The following is an 18,904-nucleotide window of genomic DNA, read 5'->3' as shown; positions in this document are numbered from 1 at the left end:
TAAGCCAACCTACGGACACTTGTCATGAAAAGATATGGGCTGAATGCATGCTAAACTTTTCTCTAGTTGATATTCGCGTCTCATGCTCGCAGTTTTGTACTATCTTGAAACTGCTAAGAACAGGAAAGACCTAATACAGTATCGAAAAACGTTTAATAAAAATGTTCGACGTCATTGCTCTACTCCTGTGAATGTAGTTACCGGCAATTTCAATTAAAGTCACAAACAATGGTGTCCAGCATGCTCAACTTGCAGTAAGTTGTGAAAATTCCCACCCACCAGTGATAGTACACTGGATTTCATACTTAACAACCTTTCTGACTACTACCTTCCTCCCCATTCCATTGGTTAACCACAAAGCTCTGATCATTTCATCATTCTATGGCAAGCTAAGACAGCTTTCCCAAGACCAAAGAAGAAGAAGTCTACAACTTAACCTATAACTAAGAAGTCTATCTGTTCTTACAAGATATGGATAGGAACATTTGACTTTGACAGAAAATTTTCATTAAGATGTCAACCTGAAAGTCCAGTCACTAACTTTTCTTCTCCAGTCGAAATATCATGAAGATTTCCCCATTAAAACAGTTGTGGTAAGTGACAGCAAGAAGCCACGGATAACGGAAGAATCTCAAAGTCTAATCATGACCCGCTAAAGTCGCAGTGACCTAAAGGCGCAAAAAGACCATGGAACTTTTCTATCACCAGCCAAGGTGAACACGTTCTTCACAAATATATGTTTGACTTACTCATCACTCACTGAAACAGATGTCGAAAGTTTCAAAGCGGACCTGTCAGACTACCAGTTTGCTTACATACCTGAGCATGCGGTTTTTAAGGAACTGCAGAAATAAAAAAAGAACTGAGCTTCGCATCTCAGAGAAATGCCGTCAAACTTTTGATTGAATGTGCAGTATTCCTGGCTAAGTCTTCTACGTCCGTAATTAATCGGTACTTCAGAGAACAAATCTTCCCTCAAGCATGAAAGAGAGCATAGGTCTGGGTTAGAGCTAAAGTGAAGGACCTAAAATCCCGAGAGCAGCTCTATCCATTTTAATAACTTATAATCTTGCCTAGGTCACCGAATCTTTTATAAATCTTAACCTCCTGACGCAAATCAGCCCTTCCCTAGACCCTATCCAGGATAGCTGTTTGAAAGGAAGCAGCCCTATCCATTATCTTGTGCGTCTCTATCCCCAGATAACTGAATAGTTAGACAAGAGAATACCATAGTAGACCTTCTGATGGCTGATTACCGTACAGCGCCTGATTTAATCCACCAAACGACTGCTGTACAAAACCTAAAGCAAATTGGGGTTAGAAAACAGAGTCTGCTGCTGATAGTCGATTTCCTCAAGAGCCGTAACCAGTATGCCTATACACTTTTAACCGGTGATCTCAACTCTGAAAGGGCTGAAATAGCGTGCAGTGCTCCTTAAAATACCAAACTGGCTGCCTCACTGTTTTTGGCTGTGATCAACTATGTTCTCGTTGACTTTGACTAACACTTTAAATACATCGATGATCTGTCCACCTTGCTCAAATTTCTCGTGGATAAATCCCAAGCAATACTCCATTTCAAAGGTGAATTGAGAGACAGTCTCACTGATCAGAGCAGAAATAATGGGCTTCAAATTAACCTCAATAAAACAAAAGTGATTCGTTTAAAACCACTAAAAATTGACGTAGCTTGTCCTGAACCTTGGATCCCTACCACTTCAACTGCAAAGATTCTTGGTATGACTTTCAGTACTGACTATTCTTTCAGCTACCAAGTTTCTAACACTGTGAGAAGGGGCAACTATGCTTTCAAAAATGTATGACAAAAATCATACTGGGCTCCGAACGTGACTCGTACACAACTGTAACTGCAACGTTGAATAAAGCAACGTTGAGAGAACGGAGATTCCATCCCATGTGCAAATTTGGAGAGTCGCTCCTCGCTAGGAAAAAACACAGTACGTTGTTGCCTCCTCTTATTACCCCCAAAGCCAATACTTGACACATCAACAGGTTCAAGCCAATAAGATACAGAACAAATCGCTTCAGCAATCCTTTTATTCCGTTTTATACGAGTGTCATTAATCACGCTTAGTTTTTTTTCTTCTGTGTTGAAAATGGTAGCGTATTTTAGCTGAGGCTTTTGCCAATACTACGAAAGCTGTTTTTAATAAGAAAATCTTGAATCTTAATGATATCATAATTTTCTTCGCATTTTTCTAGAAAAAATTCAATAAATTAACACAGGAAAACAAAATCCGACCAATATTTTTATTTGACTCTTATAATATGCTTTAGAATTTTGCCAGGTAACATTATATGACAGTAATTTCATGTTTCCTCGTGAACTTTAGTTTCTTCTTTATCAAACAGTTCGTGGTAACGAACTTTAGTAAGGAGCGACCCGGCTCAATAGTAAACGAAACTCTAAAAAACGGAACTTCGATGCTAAAAGATATATCAAAAGATCAGACTTTTATGCTGATTTTAAATATATAAGTTTCATCAAATTTAGTTTTTGTCATCAAAAGTTACGAGCCTGATAAAATTTGCCTTATTTTGGAAAATAGGGGGAAACACCCCCTAAAAGTCATAGGATCTTAACAAAATCACACCATCGCATTCAGGTTATCAGAGAACCTTATAGAAAAAATTTCAAGGTCCAATCAACAAAAATGTGGAATTTCCTATTTTTTGCCAGAAGACAGATCACGGGTGCGTGTTTATTTTTTTCCCCAGGGGTCATCGTATCGACCAAGTAGTCCTAGAGTGCTGCAAAACGGCTCATTCTAACGAAAATGAAAAGTTCTAGTGCCCTTCTTAAGTGACCAAAAAAATTGGAGGGCACCTAGGCCCCCTCCCACGCTCATTTTTTCCCAAAGTCAACAGATCAAAATTTTGAGATAGCCGTTTTGTTCCGCATAGTCAAAAACCATAACAAATATGTCTTTGGGGATGACTTACTCCCCCACAGTCCCTGGGGGAGGGGCTGCAAGTTACAAACGTTGACCGATGTTTACATACAGTAGTGGTTATTGCGAAGTGTACCGACGTTTTCAGGGGGATTTTTTTTGGTTTGGATGTGGGGTTGAGGGGAGGGGGCTATGTGGGAGGATCTTTATTTGGAGGAATATTTCATGGGGGAAGAGAAATTCAATGAAAAGGGCGCAGGATTTTCTAGCATTACTATTAAAAAAAACAATGAAAATATAAACATGAAAAGTTTTTTCAATTGAAAGTAAGGAGTAGCATTAAAACTTAAAACGAACAGAGATTATTACGCATATGAGGGGTTCTAAAAATACTTTAGCATAAAGAGTGAGGTATTTAGGAGGAGATAAATACTTCGCTCTTTAGGCTAAAGTATTTTGAGTAATTTCAACTATTTATTCTACGGCCTTTCTGATTCAGTGGTCATTCTTAAAGAATTGGGACAAAACTTAAGATTTAGTGTGAAGAGCGAGGTATTAACGAGGGACAAACCCCATCATATATATATAATCAAAAATATAAGAATATAAAAGTTTGTTACGTAAGTTAATTCTTAAGTTACGTATATTTCTTACTAATAAAAACGTTCGTTAAAAATTAAAAGTTCTAGTTGCCTTTTTAAGTAACCGAAAAATGAGAGGGCAACTAGGCCTCCTTCCCCACCCCGTATTTCTCAAAATTGTCTGACCAAAACTAAGAGAAAACTATTTAGCCAAAAAAAGAATTAATATGCAATTTTCATTTTGATAATTTATGTACGGAGAGCCAAAATCAAACATGCATTAATTCAAAAACATTCAGAAATTAAATAAAAAAACTAGTTTTTTAACTGAAAGTAAGAAGTGACTTTAAAACTTAAAACGAACAGGAATTACTCCGTATATGAAATGGGTTGTCCCCTCCGCAATCCCTCACTCTTTACGCTAAAGTTTGACTCTTTGCCACAATTCTACTTTTTAAAACAATTAGAAACTTTAGCGTAAAGAGCGAGGGATTGCGGAGGGGACAACCGATTTCATATACGGAGTAATTTCTGTTCATTTTAAGTTTTAAAGTCGCTCCTTGCTTTCAGTTATAAACACTAGTTTTTTTTATTTAATTCTCTAATAGGGCTCATATGCCATCCCCTTGATGATATAGACAAGGGAATAGGAATGCCGCGGAATGCCTTTTCTCAATCCAATCATAGACTGATTACTTTTGACGATTAATCATTATTATAACACACCCTAGATATTTTTGCAAGGCCCTAGATTCTGAGTTTTCTTTGGAAAAAAATATCGTCCCACTGCCTATATTTTGAAACTTAAATTGCCCCTCATAAATGTTTGTGAATTGGCACCCCTTGTAGATTTACTTGTTCTATCAGCTACTAAAGATAAGAGCTCAGGGCATTCAAACAGTTATATTATCCCATATATTTTTAACAAATACAATCTGGACGATATTTTTTATTTTTACCTCTTTCTTAATCATCAAGCACTATTTACTCGTGCCTATATGTGCTCGGACGAACCGCTACCAGACCTCTTTCGTCCCTTTTGCTTAGGTCAATATATAATAGTGCATAATAACATGTTTTATATATCAACACCAAATTAGCCACTTGAGCTATGATTGTTGTTTAAATAAACCTCTTTCTCTTTCTCTCTCTCTCTATTTATCTCTCTCTATTTATCTCTCTCTATTTATCTCTCTCTATTTATCTCTCTCTATTTATCTCTCTCTCTCTCTCTCTCTCTCTCTCTCTCTCTCTCTCTCTCTCTCTCTCTCTCTCTCTCTCTCTCTCTCTCTCTCTCTCTCTCTCTCTCTCTCTCTCTCTCTCTCTATTTATCTCTCTCTATTTATCTCTCTCTATTTATCTCTCTCTATTTATCTCTCTCTATTTATCTCTCTCTATTTATCTCTCTCTATTTATCTCTCTCTATTTATCTCTCTCTATTTATCTCTCTCTCTATTTATCTCTCTCTATTTATCTCTCTCTATTTATCTCTCTCTATTTATCTCTCTCTATTTATCTCTCTCTATTTATCTCTCTCTCTATTTATCTCTCTCTCTATTTATCTCTCTCTCTATTTATCTCTCTCTCTATTTATCTCTCTCTCTATTTATCTCTCTCTCTATTTATCTCTCTCTCTATTTATCTCTCTCTCTATTTATCTCTCTCTCTATTTATCTCTCTCTCTATTTATCTCTCTCTCTATTTATCTCTCTCTCTATTTATCTCTCTCTCTATTTATCTCTCTCTCTATTTATCTCTCTCTCTATTTATCTCTCTCTCTATTTATCTCTCTCTCTATTTATCTCTCTCTCTATTTATCTCTCTCTCTATTTATCTCTCTCTCTATTTATCTCTCTCTATTATCTCTCTCTATTTATCTCTCTCTATTTATCTCTCTCTATTTATCTCTCTCTATTTATCTCTCTCTATTTATCTCTCTATTTATCTCTCTCTATTTATCTCTCTCTATTTATCTCTCTCTATTTATCTCTCTCTATTTATCTCTCTCTATTTATCTCTCTCTATTTATCTCTTCTATTTATCTCTCTCTATTTATCTCTCTCTATTTATCTCTCTCTATTTATCTCTCTCTATTTATCTCTCTCTATTTATCTCTCTCTATTTATCTCTCTCTATTTACCTCTCTCTATTTATCTCTCTCTATTTATCTCTCTCTATTTATATCTCTCTATTTATCTCTCTCTATTTATCTCTCTCTATTTATCTCTCTCTATTTATCTCTCTCTATTTATCTCTCTATTTATCTCTCTCTATTTATCTCTCTCTATTTATCTCTCTCTATTTATCTCTCTCTATTTATCTCTCTCTATTTATCTCTCTCTATTTATCTCTCTCTATTTATCTCTCTCTATTTATCTCTCTCTATTTATCTCTCTCTATTTATCTCTCTCTATTTATCTCTCTCTATTTATCTCTCTCTATTTATCTCTCTCTATTTATCTCTCTCTATTTATCTTTCTGTTTATCTCTCTCTATTTATCTCTCTCTATTTATCTCTCTCTATTTATCTCTCTCTATTTATCTCTCTCTATTTATCTCTCTCTATTTATCTCTCTCTATTTATCTCTCTCTATTTATCTCTCTCTATTTATCTCTTATCTCTCTCTATTTATCTCTCACTATTTATCTCTCTCTATTTATCTCTCTATTTATCTCTCTCTATTTATCTCTCTCTATTTATCTTTCTCTATTTATCTCTCTCTATTTATCGCTCTCTATTTATATCTCTCTATTTATGTCTCTCTATTTATGTCTCTATTTATGTCTCTCTCTCTCTCTCTCTCTCTCTCACTCTCATCTCTCTCTCTCTCTCTCTCTCTCTCTCTCTCTCTCTCTCTCTCTCTCTCTCTCTCTCTCTCTCTCTCTCTCTTTAAAAAACCGACTGCAATTAATGCATATATATAGAATCTTGTTGGGAGAATTGTTTAATGTTAATATATCATTGATTATTCATTTTGTTATTAAGGGATTCTGTGTTTTTTCCTTTCTTTTCTGCAACATTTTGATTTCTGCTATTCTTTTTAAGTGTGTTGTAATTTTTGCTACATTAGCAAGCACATTCATTTGGGACTTTTCCATGATCCTGCAAGCTATACCAGCTCAAAGAATTGAAAGCTCACTGTTAAAATAAATTAAAAAAAAACATCTCACCACACAATTTAAATTTAATAGGCTTATGGAAGAAATGAACGAGGATCAGTTGCTTATACAGGGGGATGGTCTTTTTCAGGCATTTTCAGGCATGCAGAAGAGCAAGTTCATATCAAGATATTCATCTCCCATTTTACGTTTGTAATAGTTGTTTTATTATTAATAAATTGATTGATTGATTAATTGACTGGTAAAATTAATCTAAGCCATTAGCCGGTAAAAGAAGAAATAGGGAATTTTGGAACTTCTAACCAGGCAAAGTAGGGGAAACAGGAAGGTTTTACTGATTGATTGGAACATTGTTAGTAAATGTTAATCTTCCACAAACCCATGTTTTGTAAAAATTATCAATTAGTACTACAGGAGATATCCTTTTTTGCTGAGGAATTTAAGCATATTATATGGTAAGATGAATTTTGAATTAGTTCAATCAGGTAAATACACCAATATTAGGTTGCACATCAACGTTTAGCCTTACGGATACCAAAGCCCCAACTTTTAACCGATTTCAGCCGATTTCAATGCTTTGAAATGCTTTTCTAAATTCTCTATTAACTATTTATATAAACTGGCGGAACATTTTGTTATTGAAGCTCAAAGTGTTCCACATTAATGCCTTTCTATAAGAAACTTTGCAAAAAAAATATATCCCCTTAAAAAAAAAAAAAAAAAAAAAAAAAAAAAAACACTTGTGAGATATCAGTTCAGCAATTTGTGTTCATTTGAATTTTTCTCAGTAAGCCCCTCACAGAATTTATTTAAGGTTCAAATAAAATATTTGAGCCGAGCTCCAAAGAAACAAATGTGCCCGTTAATGATCAAAAGGAAAAATATGGCTCCAAAGCGTGGGCTCTCCGAAAACCGGACAAGGATTTGCTAGATGTTTTCTAGAAAAATTGCCTACGGATTGTTCTAGGTACCCGGCTGGCTGACCGTATTTCAAACAGTAGGATTTACGAAAAGTGTGGATCAGTCCCATTTTCTAGAGCTATAACGAGAGAATTTTTGAGATGGCCAAGGCACGTTTTGCGGATGAAGGACGACAGATTGCCAAAGATTATCCTTTTCGGCCACTGTCTATGGCTAAACTGAAAGTAAGTCGCTCGCGGTTGGATCGGAGGACTTCATAAAGAAAAATTTTAAGGAAAAGGAAACTTCCTGAGGGTGTAAGGAGGGAGAATTTGAATATATTAAGATGAAGGAGGGGCGTGCGTACCTGTGATGGCCTCGGGGGGCTTGGTGCTGCACTGAGTTGTTATTAGTAGCAATTATAGTACCAGTGAGTATAATATGGGTGCCTCAGCTCTAAAATTGCTATACCCTACCTGTCTTATCCCATTCCTTGCAGATTTTGAGAAAACCATTGGTAAAGCATTCAAAGGTGTTATCCTTTTCAATTGAAGAGCTTGATAACATTCTTCGTTTTCATCAATATATAACTCTAAAAAGAAGAGAAACAAGTTACGACAATAGTTCTGCGTCAAGTCAAGTTTTTATAGGTTATCTCTTTACTCAAAACACAGATGACCTATGAATGCCACCCTCAGAATATCAAGGTTTAATATCAAGTCTGAAAACAGTATTATCCTTGACTTTGGAAATTGTCAGAGGTACAGCATATAAGGAATCGTTATTTACGTCTACTTGCAATTTTTCATGGTTGACACGTAAAACTCCATATTTTTACATATTTTTTTTGAAATTCTACATATTTTTACATGATTTTGTTTTCAGAGGACTATAAAAAAAAAGAAAGAAAAATCAAATATTTATTTCAGGGGAACTAAATACAAATTTAGTAATTTTAACACAGCAGATTAAGCTGCTCAGGGATAAACGTGAGTACTTATTCCGAAGGGAGAAGTTACTAGTTATAAAAGAAAGCAAACACATAAAAATTCGTGAGTTCTAAGGGAGTTTATAATAGATGGGGAAAAATGTAACATTTCAGAAAGAAGTTATCGACCAGAAGGCTCACCGCACAAATGTATATTCGAGCTTACCAAAATCTTATCAAACTAGAAAATTCAAGATTCCGACACAATGTAATGTATTTTCAGCAGAACATGCAATCTATGACATCCTCAAACACAGCTTACAGGGACTACATCCTACTCTTACATTGGGTTAGTTCTGTCATTTTCAATTTTTAATTATGGTAATTCAAAAGGTGATATAGTACATCACAGGTATGCTACAGATGCTGGAACTCAAAAAATACATTGTGTTTTAACCTTTCATTAGAGTTACATTGCCCCTTGCAATTGGCATTGATATTTAAATAAATGATGACAATTTTACAATACTTTGATGGCTGAGATATAGTTCGAACCGTTTTCTGAATTAATTTTTTTTTAATTTGCTATGTCAACACCATCACTAATTTGGTCCCATCATTGCCTGATAACCCTTTATCTTTGCGTCATTCGCCAGATTTATAAGACAGTTAGGAAAATTCCTGTACCAAGATTTTGTTTTTACTCATTCCAGAAAAAATATGCCACGTCATATCATGTCATATATGTTACGCTTGAAAAAAGAACTTGGCATAAAACATACATGTCGACAAGGCTTAATTAATTCAAACCTCCTGTCGGGTACTGGCTGGTGTAGAATGATGTAAATCCACTTTGGTCTATGGTGAGCACAAACCTTTTGCCAAGTCTGATGTTTGCTATCATTTGGAACTTGAACGGGTTATTTGACCAGTGTCTTTACGGCCAACCGCAAGGTCACTTCTAGCCTTCTGTGTAGGGTAACTGCTACAAATGGTCTTTGCGGAGGCATTCGAACCATGTGTCCAAAACATCGTAAGGTTTGTTTGCCTATTTGGATCTAACGCTTCAACTGCTTAGTCAGCTGGAGCAAAATACCCTTGATGATGAAGACGTATTATCACGGTCTTTTATCCCCCTTTGGTTCTTTTACAAGAATACTTTGGAAGAGATGTTGCTGATACTTGATGTTCACTTATCACAGAAACAACAAAGATGTTGAAAGACTCTTCTTTGTTGCACGGTCGATGTTTGGCTTTCACCAAAAGGCAGCAGTTCAGTCTGTTCATGGCAGAAGACGCTTTAGATATTCTCGCTTGCAGTTGAGAAAGAAATGATCCATTCTGAGGAAATTATGGAGCCCAGGAAGATGAACTTGCGAAGAATGCCAATGCTATTAGAGCCGTCCAGGTTGAATGAAGAACCAGCAACATTTTCTTTTGTTCTATTTGGGTCGTTGGTTGTCCTACTGTGGCAACTTTTTATAAAATTTAGAGCGCTCTCAGCAGTTACGCCTACTTTAATGAGTCAGCTAGTATGAGATGAAACAATCCCCAAACTTTATGCTGAATTGGATTTTTTTAGTAGTCTTTATCATAGTACCGTCTATGACTACACTGTTGAACAGTTCTGGGGTCAATGTACAAACTGGTGCACTCCTCTTGTGAAGTGGAAGAATGTTTTGCAACAGCAATTTATTTCAGCAAAGCTCTTTGTCCTGTGGTTCAAACCCTTAAACAGACAGTAATGTTTCTCTGAGATGCAAGTCGAATCTAAACTCAACCAGGGAGCCTTCTGATCAACTGAGGCAAACACAGTAAAATTAGTTAGAATTCCATGTTTAATCACCTGTCTGACAAGAAATCAATGTGTAAGTAACTACCGTTCATAAGTAAACTTTGGTGATTGGCTAGATAAGTTAGAGCCAAGCATCCAATTCTAGATTCTAATTCTCAATATCTAGGATTTTCGACTACAGCCAATCAGAATATGTCAAATTTCCACTATTTTCATCATCAACGTTTATATTTTGAAGTTGAAATTTAGTTTTGTTTCTTCATTAATCTTTTTTCATTTCAAGCAAATATGCAACATCAGACATAATATTAAAGCACGCTAAAGCAATTGCTTGGCTGGTCTCATCCATTGAGTGACAATAAGAACACAAATTACATGTATTATCGCCTCAATAACTTCGACGAGGATCATAGCTGCTACTATTTTCTTCTTTACTATTAATCGCAAGGAAGTTTAACGGTAATTCAAAACACTGATATTACTGATTATGCACACCCGTTTACTACATAATACTAAAGGGAGTATTTTCGGCTGTTATGTAATTGTACATTTATGCAAATATTTTCTTCGAAATTTCTTTGGTTGTTACGTAAAACTTACACAAATGTTTAAATACCTACGGTGAAGGCTAAAAAACCGTCAGCCCCCTCCCCCCCCCAGTCAAGGTGGTAGCTCCTCAGTTATAAAAATGATCATAGGCCATTGATGGCTTATGTAGATGTCGTTATTTTAAATTACTTGCTTTGGTTCTGGGACCTTTATAATCCAATGAAAACAGGTTTTAAAGGTCAATGACACTTGTTTTGATAGAGCTCGTGGTTCAATTACCTCAGTATTGGAAGAGTTCAGAGTTTCAACACTGTGGATATTGATTTATGTTCTTAGCATATTTTTAGTAATGGATGCGTTTACTCTAATGGAAGTTGAAGAAACTAGCAGTGGTGAAATGAAATCCAGAGTACCTAATGTCGCAATAAATTAAAAGGAGTTGTCGGATAACCCTTGAATGGTATGAGATGTTTGCAAGATACGTGATATCATTGATCAAATGGAAGTTGGAAGAACAGTTGTTTTATGCAGCAAAAGAGAATATAATACATATAGAGAGACTACAAGATGAATTAAACGCATTAGTGAAATATTTGAAGACTGTGATCTGAATCAATCTGTAAAAAAGGAGTGTTACTATTCCATTTTTTGAAAATGTTTTTCTTTTTATATATAACTAGCTGTTGGTGTGGCGCTTCGCGCCACACCAACAGCTATTTGAACCAACAGATATTTGATATTTAGAAGGACATCGTGTCTCAGATCTCTTATTTTGAATCATGACCGGCATTAAGCCTCTGATATTCCTTTTAAAAAAATATATTGATTCTTAGAAAATTGCTAGAACTCATGCCATATGAGCTCTTGGCTCTTCCAGCCTCGTCACAAGTGCCATATGAACTCTTAGCTCTTGTTCATTCAAGAACACATAGAAGGGGGACACTGGTTTTACCAACTCTAGACGTCTCAACAAAGGATGTACAAAGAAATAGACAATTGTTCGATGAAAAGCCGGGTGGATAGTTTGCAAAAATATAACATTCCATCCTGCTGAAGGCTCCACCACTTTTACCATTGATTATATTCCACTTAAAAGCAAGAACATCACACAGTTTATCGTTGAGATGAATCATTTCATTCTCTATTGAGGAGCTAATGTAAACACTATCATGTTCCCATGAATATTTAAAGTGGCATGCATCACTCTTACGAGAAAAAATCTTTGTATTGATTGCACAACCCATATATTTCACGCTACCATATTCATTGTATTTTCAGATGAGATGTGAGTAAACCAGAGTCGAGTGCTTTAATTCATTCCTCTTCCTTATCACACAGTGGTCAATCGTTTGGTCTAAATTTTATGTTATATGTACGATTTTTTCTGAGAATATTAGATGTATTTTTGAGAATACAATCCACACGAACAACTTCGTACAATGCATTAAATTTTATGTCGCAGGACAGTCCAAAGATTGCTTGTTGCATTCAAATTATCACAGAGAGGGTCAGAGACAAAGGACAGGAATGTCACATGAAAATCACTGGGGATTGTAAACGTCTTTAGCGGCAATCCATGAATCAAAATCGGATTTGTGTCCTAGCCAAAGAAAAAGCAACTGTCTCTTACCTCTGTGAGTTCGACTCTTCAATGTCTTTTCAATTTAATACATTATGTTGTTTCTGATTTTTTTGTAATTCATAGTCATAAAACACCAAGAGTTTTTTCACTTTAAAAAGTTCAGTGGACCATAAGTAATTCCCCTTTTCAAAAATATTCCATTTGATTTTAACTTCTTTTTCACTTGCCTTTCATTAGAATATTTTTCAAAAAAATTTCAAGTGTATCATTCCCCCCCCCCCGAAGAACTTCCAGAGGACTAAGATTGGACAGGGCATTGATTATAAACCAAGATGATTTTATCTGAACCTTGAATAAAAGCAGCACTAGTGTTCAATGTACAATATCTTGAAAAGTTGAATAATTGTTATCAATCGTTCAGTCAGCACTGCCTTTATTTGGCTACGACTATGATAGAGCACCGTATTATATTTCAATAAAACCCTTTTTACATGTAGATTAATAAATTTTCTACCTCGATCTGCTTGATTTTTCCTATAACAATCTTGTTCAAAGATTGATTCAAGGGCCTACATCCATCTTCATGACTTCGCTTTATCTGCACCGTAACGGCAAATTTATAGCAACTATAAACACTGATTGCCAGTAAAATATACTTGTAAGGACTATTGTGACATCTTTGAACCTCGTATAGAGTCTAATAATACATTAATTCACTAAGATAGGAAGAAAACAAGGACAATAAAAAGCCAGTGAAACAAAAATTGAAAATTTTGCAAATATTTCGGTCAAGACCTCCGCTTGACCGTCCTCAGTGCAGGACAAAATTGATTAAAATATACAAAAATGAACCTTGAAAAAAACAACACAAAACTAAAATAAGATGACCCCAACTGATTGATTTTGAAAGGGTAACTGAATAAAAAACACAAGTCTAAATTGCATTTCACAATATCTTCTTACGTAAAGCACTCTCAAAGGCTAATTGCTTGCTTTCCAGGTAAATTATTATCAGAAACTCTATTTGATTCCACAACAGAATTTTTTAAATGTACGTAAATATGTGTGTATGTGGATATATGAATGTGGATGTATGAAACTATTAATTTTGAGCATTTTTACATACATCCACAAAGTCATTTTGTTTGACCAAATATAGTTTTATCATGATTAGCCAGTTTTGTCTCAGATATTATTTACGTATAGAGTAAAAATATCTGCTTGTAATATATCTAAGGGCTTTAGTTTTTCGATAACAACTACCGCGAACTCTATGATTTCGATATAGTGTAACTTGGTTCACTCTGTAAATACTCTATCACTAACTTCTTTTCCAGTTCATTGAATCAAGTCAGTGGGGTGGGGAACTTAAGCTTCCCGGTTCACCATATATTCTCATAAACACATTTCTAAATATGAGCCATCTTTAATTTAAACGTGTTCTGAAGTGTCCAATATCCTTTTGTATACTGACAAGTGTTTTCACTGATATTACGACACCTTCACTTGGTACCTTTTAATTAGCGAATCAATATCGCCGCTTAGTGTGCTAGTATTTTCCGAAAATGATTTAAAATCATCTTTTGATATTTGATCATGTATCTTTATTCGATTTAAAATACGTTTATTCCCATTGCAAATTTTTAGAAAATTGATTACTTTAGAAATTTATACAAATGGCTGTCACATGATTCAAGTTTCTTACGATTTACAATCATATCTGGTATCAAATAAACTAGATTGTAGGTCTTGAAATGAATCATTTCTTTTACTATTAATTCTCAATCTTTTTACTTTTAATTAGTATATGTTCATTTTCAGCGAGATATGTCAAGAGTCTTTTACATTGCTCACAATCTGACTGAGGTAATAGGTCTAAAACACTTGTTAAACCCTTACACAATGATAAATGTTCTTCTTGTTTTGGGTTTGATGGTCGGTGAAATTTGAGGTCTGGTGTGATCAATGACATTTACTTTGAGCGATGTTTTGTGGTAGATTTTATGCCTATCTACTCATGGAATGGTATCTTAAAGCAAAATAAATTTTTCTTGGTCGACAATTGTCTCATTGTTAATAAATTTACTAAGATTATTTTCAAAGTGCTCTTTTGGTGAAAGGAATAGTTCCATTGCTGTCAGCTTATAGGGCTTAGCCATTTTTTTAGAGCACTGTTTTATAGAGCACTGCACTGTTTACAAATGCAGCAATTACGGCAGTAATGGCGATAAGAACCTACCACCTGATTGAAAAAGCCCTTTTCTTTTAAATCCTTTCCCTTATTTTTGCATGCAAGGGTACGTAGACGTGAACAATGCTGCTTTGTCTGCTGTTTAGCTATTTCTGGCAGTTGAAAATTAACTTCGGTCATATTTAAACAAAGATATGATAGGAGGTTAATGGATTTTATGATGTTTGAGTATCACAGTTTTGAAATACCGAGTACGAAAAATAAATCTACGTTTTCATATAGTTTCTTCAGTGTCATGTCTCAGTCATCATCAATCCAGTGTCATGTTCAGTGTCAGTTTCTTCTTTGTCAAAAATATCAGTACCTACACATAAATCCTCTTGTGTGTTTTAATTGAGACCCGATAGAATGTAACCATAGGGCTTATTTGAAGCCTAATCGCATTCTGACATTAGAAATTTTGGTTCACCGAGATATATTTGTTTGTTTAAAATTATGGGGGGGGGGCTGGAATCACGACAACCCACTAGATGAAATAATAAGTACAATTCAACACAAGTGTTCTCGTACATTCGCTCTGATGAAAGAGAAAGTGGAGATTAATAATTATGATTTTTTTATGATTAGATCGGACAATGAATAATTGTACTCTCTCCTGAGATCATACGTCAATGGATTCAGCTTCAATAACAAACCATGAGTTTTGTTCGATAATATTAAACTTGTCAACTTCCCGTATGAAATTTGTGTCTGGTGCAATAGTTTTTATTTTATCACAGGACTCTTGCCATATATTATGGTAATAGTAGATGTTTTTCTAGTTTTCTAAAAATATTTTATTACGATTTTGAATTAATTTCGTCAAGTTTCGTTGCCAGACATTGATGACCTGCAAAAACATGACCTGAAAGGAATTTTATAAACTGATATATATTACTCTTCCCGATGTAAAAATACAACTATCCAAACCTAACCTCAAACTGTTGAATAAATACGAGTTTCCTATGTTCAAAAAGACACAAAAAAATACGTGTTTTCTTTATTGACAAAAACTGCACTACAAGTTTTCTAAGAACTACATAAAATAAGCATTTGGGGGAAAACATGAAATAGGCACTTTGGAGTTGAACGTATTTATATGGGTGCTTGGGAAAAAAACAACAAAAAAACTGAGGAAAAATAACAAAAAGTAGGCATTGGAAAACATCCAGGTATATGCCCTATCCCGAGGACACAGCGGCCGCTACAATGGCCGAAGGCCGAGGGTCCCAGGTCGGACCGATGGCGGGCACGAGGTGTGGTTAAATAATGGTATAATATTAAACACTTTTCAAATACAACAACGATTCCGCCTTGCGCAAACCCGGAACAAATATATACAAACACGTAAAAACACTCTGCTGAGATGCAGACTGTTTAGATGGGCCCTCCTTTCCCCAACTATTGAATTTTCTCCAGACCCAGACCATATCTATATTTTACTTATACATCCCGTCCGAAGTTAGGCAATCACCGTCTTCTAGTACCTCCAAACCTTCCGCATATACATAGACCTTGTCTGATGTGACTGACATTGGATTATTCCTAACTCTAACTTTATATGTTTTTAAATTTTATAGACCGAATCGCCATGACCTTCGCTCTTGGAACTAATATATTGTCTACACAGTTTTTGTAATCACCCATGTCGATAATTCGCTTCACACAGTTTGTAGGCACCCCCTTGCAGACTTTACTGATATCGTCACTGTGCGTTTGCACACAGTAAAATCTTCGGACCTGCAAACATACCACTTGAAATTTAGTTAATCCCCCTCTAAGATTTTACATACAAAAACTTATTTGGGGTCCAACACTTCACTAGATCCGGTTAAATACTCATCCCTGTTGGTATCGTCCATTCGATAGCTAATACGCCCACCATTTTCCAAATCGTCCAACAGATTCTGTTTTAATTTGTAACAGAAGTGAATCATTTTTTCAATGCTACTCTTGAAATTACTCTTCCCGGCCATTGGAGCTTACACACTTTATAATAAAATTCCAATATGAGTTTTTTGGAAGTTTCGAAAATTGCACTGCAACTGGCAATCTTTTTATTGAAATTAATACTTCTTTCTTTATGCGAAAGAATGATGATGATGAGGGTGATAGACGTAAAGTTCGGATCGGTGACGATTCAAGCACATTCTCTAGGGTCGGTTACAACGTCACAGCAACTAATATGGCACACACTTTTGCAAATTTTACCCAAGGCTGAATTTAAAACAAGTTTAATGACCTCCTTTTCAACATTCGACTTTGCCTGAGAGTATTTTCTGACGGAGGTGTCAATAAACGTCTTCATAAATGGCTTATGAATCAAACTGGAGGGCTCTATGAATCTTTGTGACCTTGAAACCGTCGGCTAGCATCCACTGCAAGAGACGTGGTGTAACAACTATATTCTGTTTCAGATGAAGGTTGGCAATAAGCTTCTGTTTTGACGGTGCCTGGTACGTACCCCCATTCTCTACAAAAAAAATACTATGTGGACTCAATGAGTCCTTTAATATCGGTCTTCTTATAAACGGGAAAAAAATCCTTTCCAAGTCATGAAATTCCACTGGCATCTTACCATCAATTTCGAAAAACCATCCTTGTGGTCCCCTCTCCTCATTAGTGGTAATTTCAGGAAAACTTGAATCACAAGGATTGTACATCTATTTGTAATTCTAATAAGGCAAAGAGGTGAGACACTTCCGATGGATAAAGGGAGCTTATATAAAGATATACCACATCTGACCTTTCACCAGTGCGTTTTCTAGTCGGGTTGGTTTCTAGGATAAGATCTCCGTCAAAAACATAGCCTCCCTTCACTAGTCTCTTAACAAATAAATGCTGATCAACGTTGGTGATCAGACCTATTTCCTCCTTATTTTATTACAAATTCACCATATGAGGAGTTGAAAACTAACATCCCAAATCCAACGTAAATTCCTGCTAGATGTTGTCCTTGTTTTTACATATAATATCCAACAATGTCAATACATCACTTGCCAGGCATATTTTTACAGTAATCCTTCCCTTTTCTATACCCACCCTTGGCCCTAACTTTTTTAGCGAATTCTTAGTTGGCAGTCTTAACTTGACGGTCGTAAAATGAATCATGAAATGCTTAGATGGGTGGCAATTTTTCCTCACTTAGCTTTGGGGTGGAGTTGCAGTATTCATAACGCCAATAATTCCTACATCTCATCTGGAAAGTGCTGTTTAAGTAACAGAAAACTATTAAAGTCGTCGCTTCTCTGTAATTGAATTAATTGACTTAGTGACTTAGGGAAAAAACTATAAGAACGTAAAAAATAGATTTGATTCAAGCACGTATTACTATTATCAACTGTTTTCAATCTGAAATCGAAGACTTGCAGCTTCTCGGAAGATTTGGGTATGATTTTATATGAAAAAGAACCATCTACCCATGCGCCATTTACATCTTCACCTTTTTGAAAAAGTGCCAACGCTGGTAATATGAATTTAAAATTGTAGTTGGAATTATGAATGTTAGCCGGCAGAAAGAATTGCTTCTTAACGTTTAAATTACAAATCTTATGTGCCAGTCCACGAAAGTTATTCCCCCCTGATAGATTTGTATTTCTCAAATGATCATGGTTGTGAACTGGCGTTTCCCCACTATCTTCAACAAATTTCCCTTACAGATCCAACACATTTCTTTATTTTGAATAGCCAACTTGTCCTGTGGTGATAGACTCATTGGGTAATTTATCCCTAAGTCACTTGGATCACTTTGAGGAAACCCTTCTTGTGCAGAACTTTCCTGATATAGAAATAAAATGATTTAGCTTTCAGAAATATGAGCACATGGGTTTAAAATAATCTGATTATATTAATAATATTTTATTATTTAAGAAACTTATGTTTTAGTTTTCAGAAACAAGAGCACATACATTTAAACTACATCTTATTATATTAAAAATATTTGAGCATTTAAGAAACCTGGGTTTTAGTTTTCAGAAACAAGGAGTCATGTGGTTGAAATACATACGATTTTATTAATAACATTTGATCATTTATGAAACTTGGAATTTAGTTTTGATAATAAAGAACGTACGTGGTTAAAATGCCTCTCCTTATATTAAAAATATTGGAGCATTCAAGAAACTTGGGTTTTAGCTTTCAGAAATAAGGATGAATATGGTTAATATAATCTGATTTTATTAATAGTATTTGATCATTTAATAAACTTGAGCTCTAGTTTTCAGAAACAAGAACACATAAAGTTAAAACACATCTCATTATATTATAAATATTTGAGCATTTAAGAAACCTGGGTTTTGGTATCAGAT

General features: G+C 35.1%; 1 protein-coding gene across 4 annotated transcripts in view; it reads right to left on the bottom strand.

Moving 5' to 3' along the window:
• Positions 1 to 18,904, bottom strand: part of LOC136036999 (prostamide/prostaglandin F synthase-like) — a 71,004-nt gene that overhangs the window by 25,174 nt on the left and 26,926 nt on the right. For all 4 annotated transcript variants that reach the window (XM_065719400.1, XM_065719402.1, XM_065719399.1 and 1 more), the window contains exon 3: positions 7,990 to 8,105. In XM_065719400.1, coding sequence (XP_065575472.1) covers positions 7,990 to 8,105 — 116 coding nt within the window. The remainder of the gene's footprint in view (positions 1 to 7,989; positions 8,106 to 18,904) is intronic.

Source organism: Artemia franciscana, chromosome 16 (assembly GCF_032884065.1).
Source record: "Artemia franciscana chromosome 16, ASM3288406v1, whole genome shotgun sequence".
NCBI classification, from domain to species: Eukaryota; Metazoa; Arthropoda; class Branchiopoda; order Anostraca; family Artemiidae; genus Artemia; species Artemia franciscana.
The sequence above is the reverse complement of the archived record's forward strand: the minus strand, read 5'-3'. Positions and strand labels throughout refer to the sequence as shown.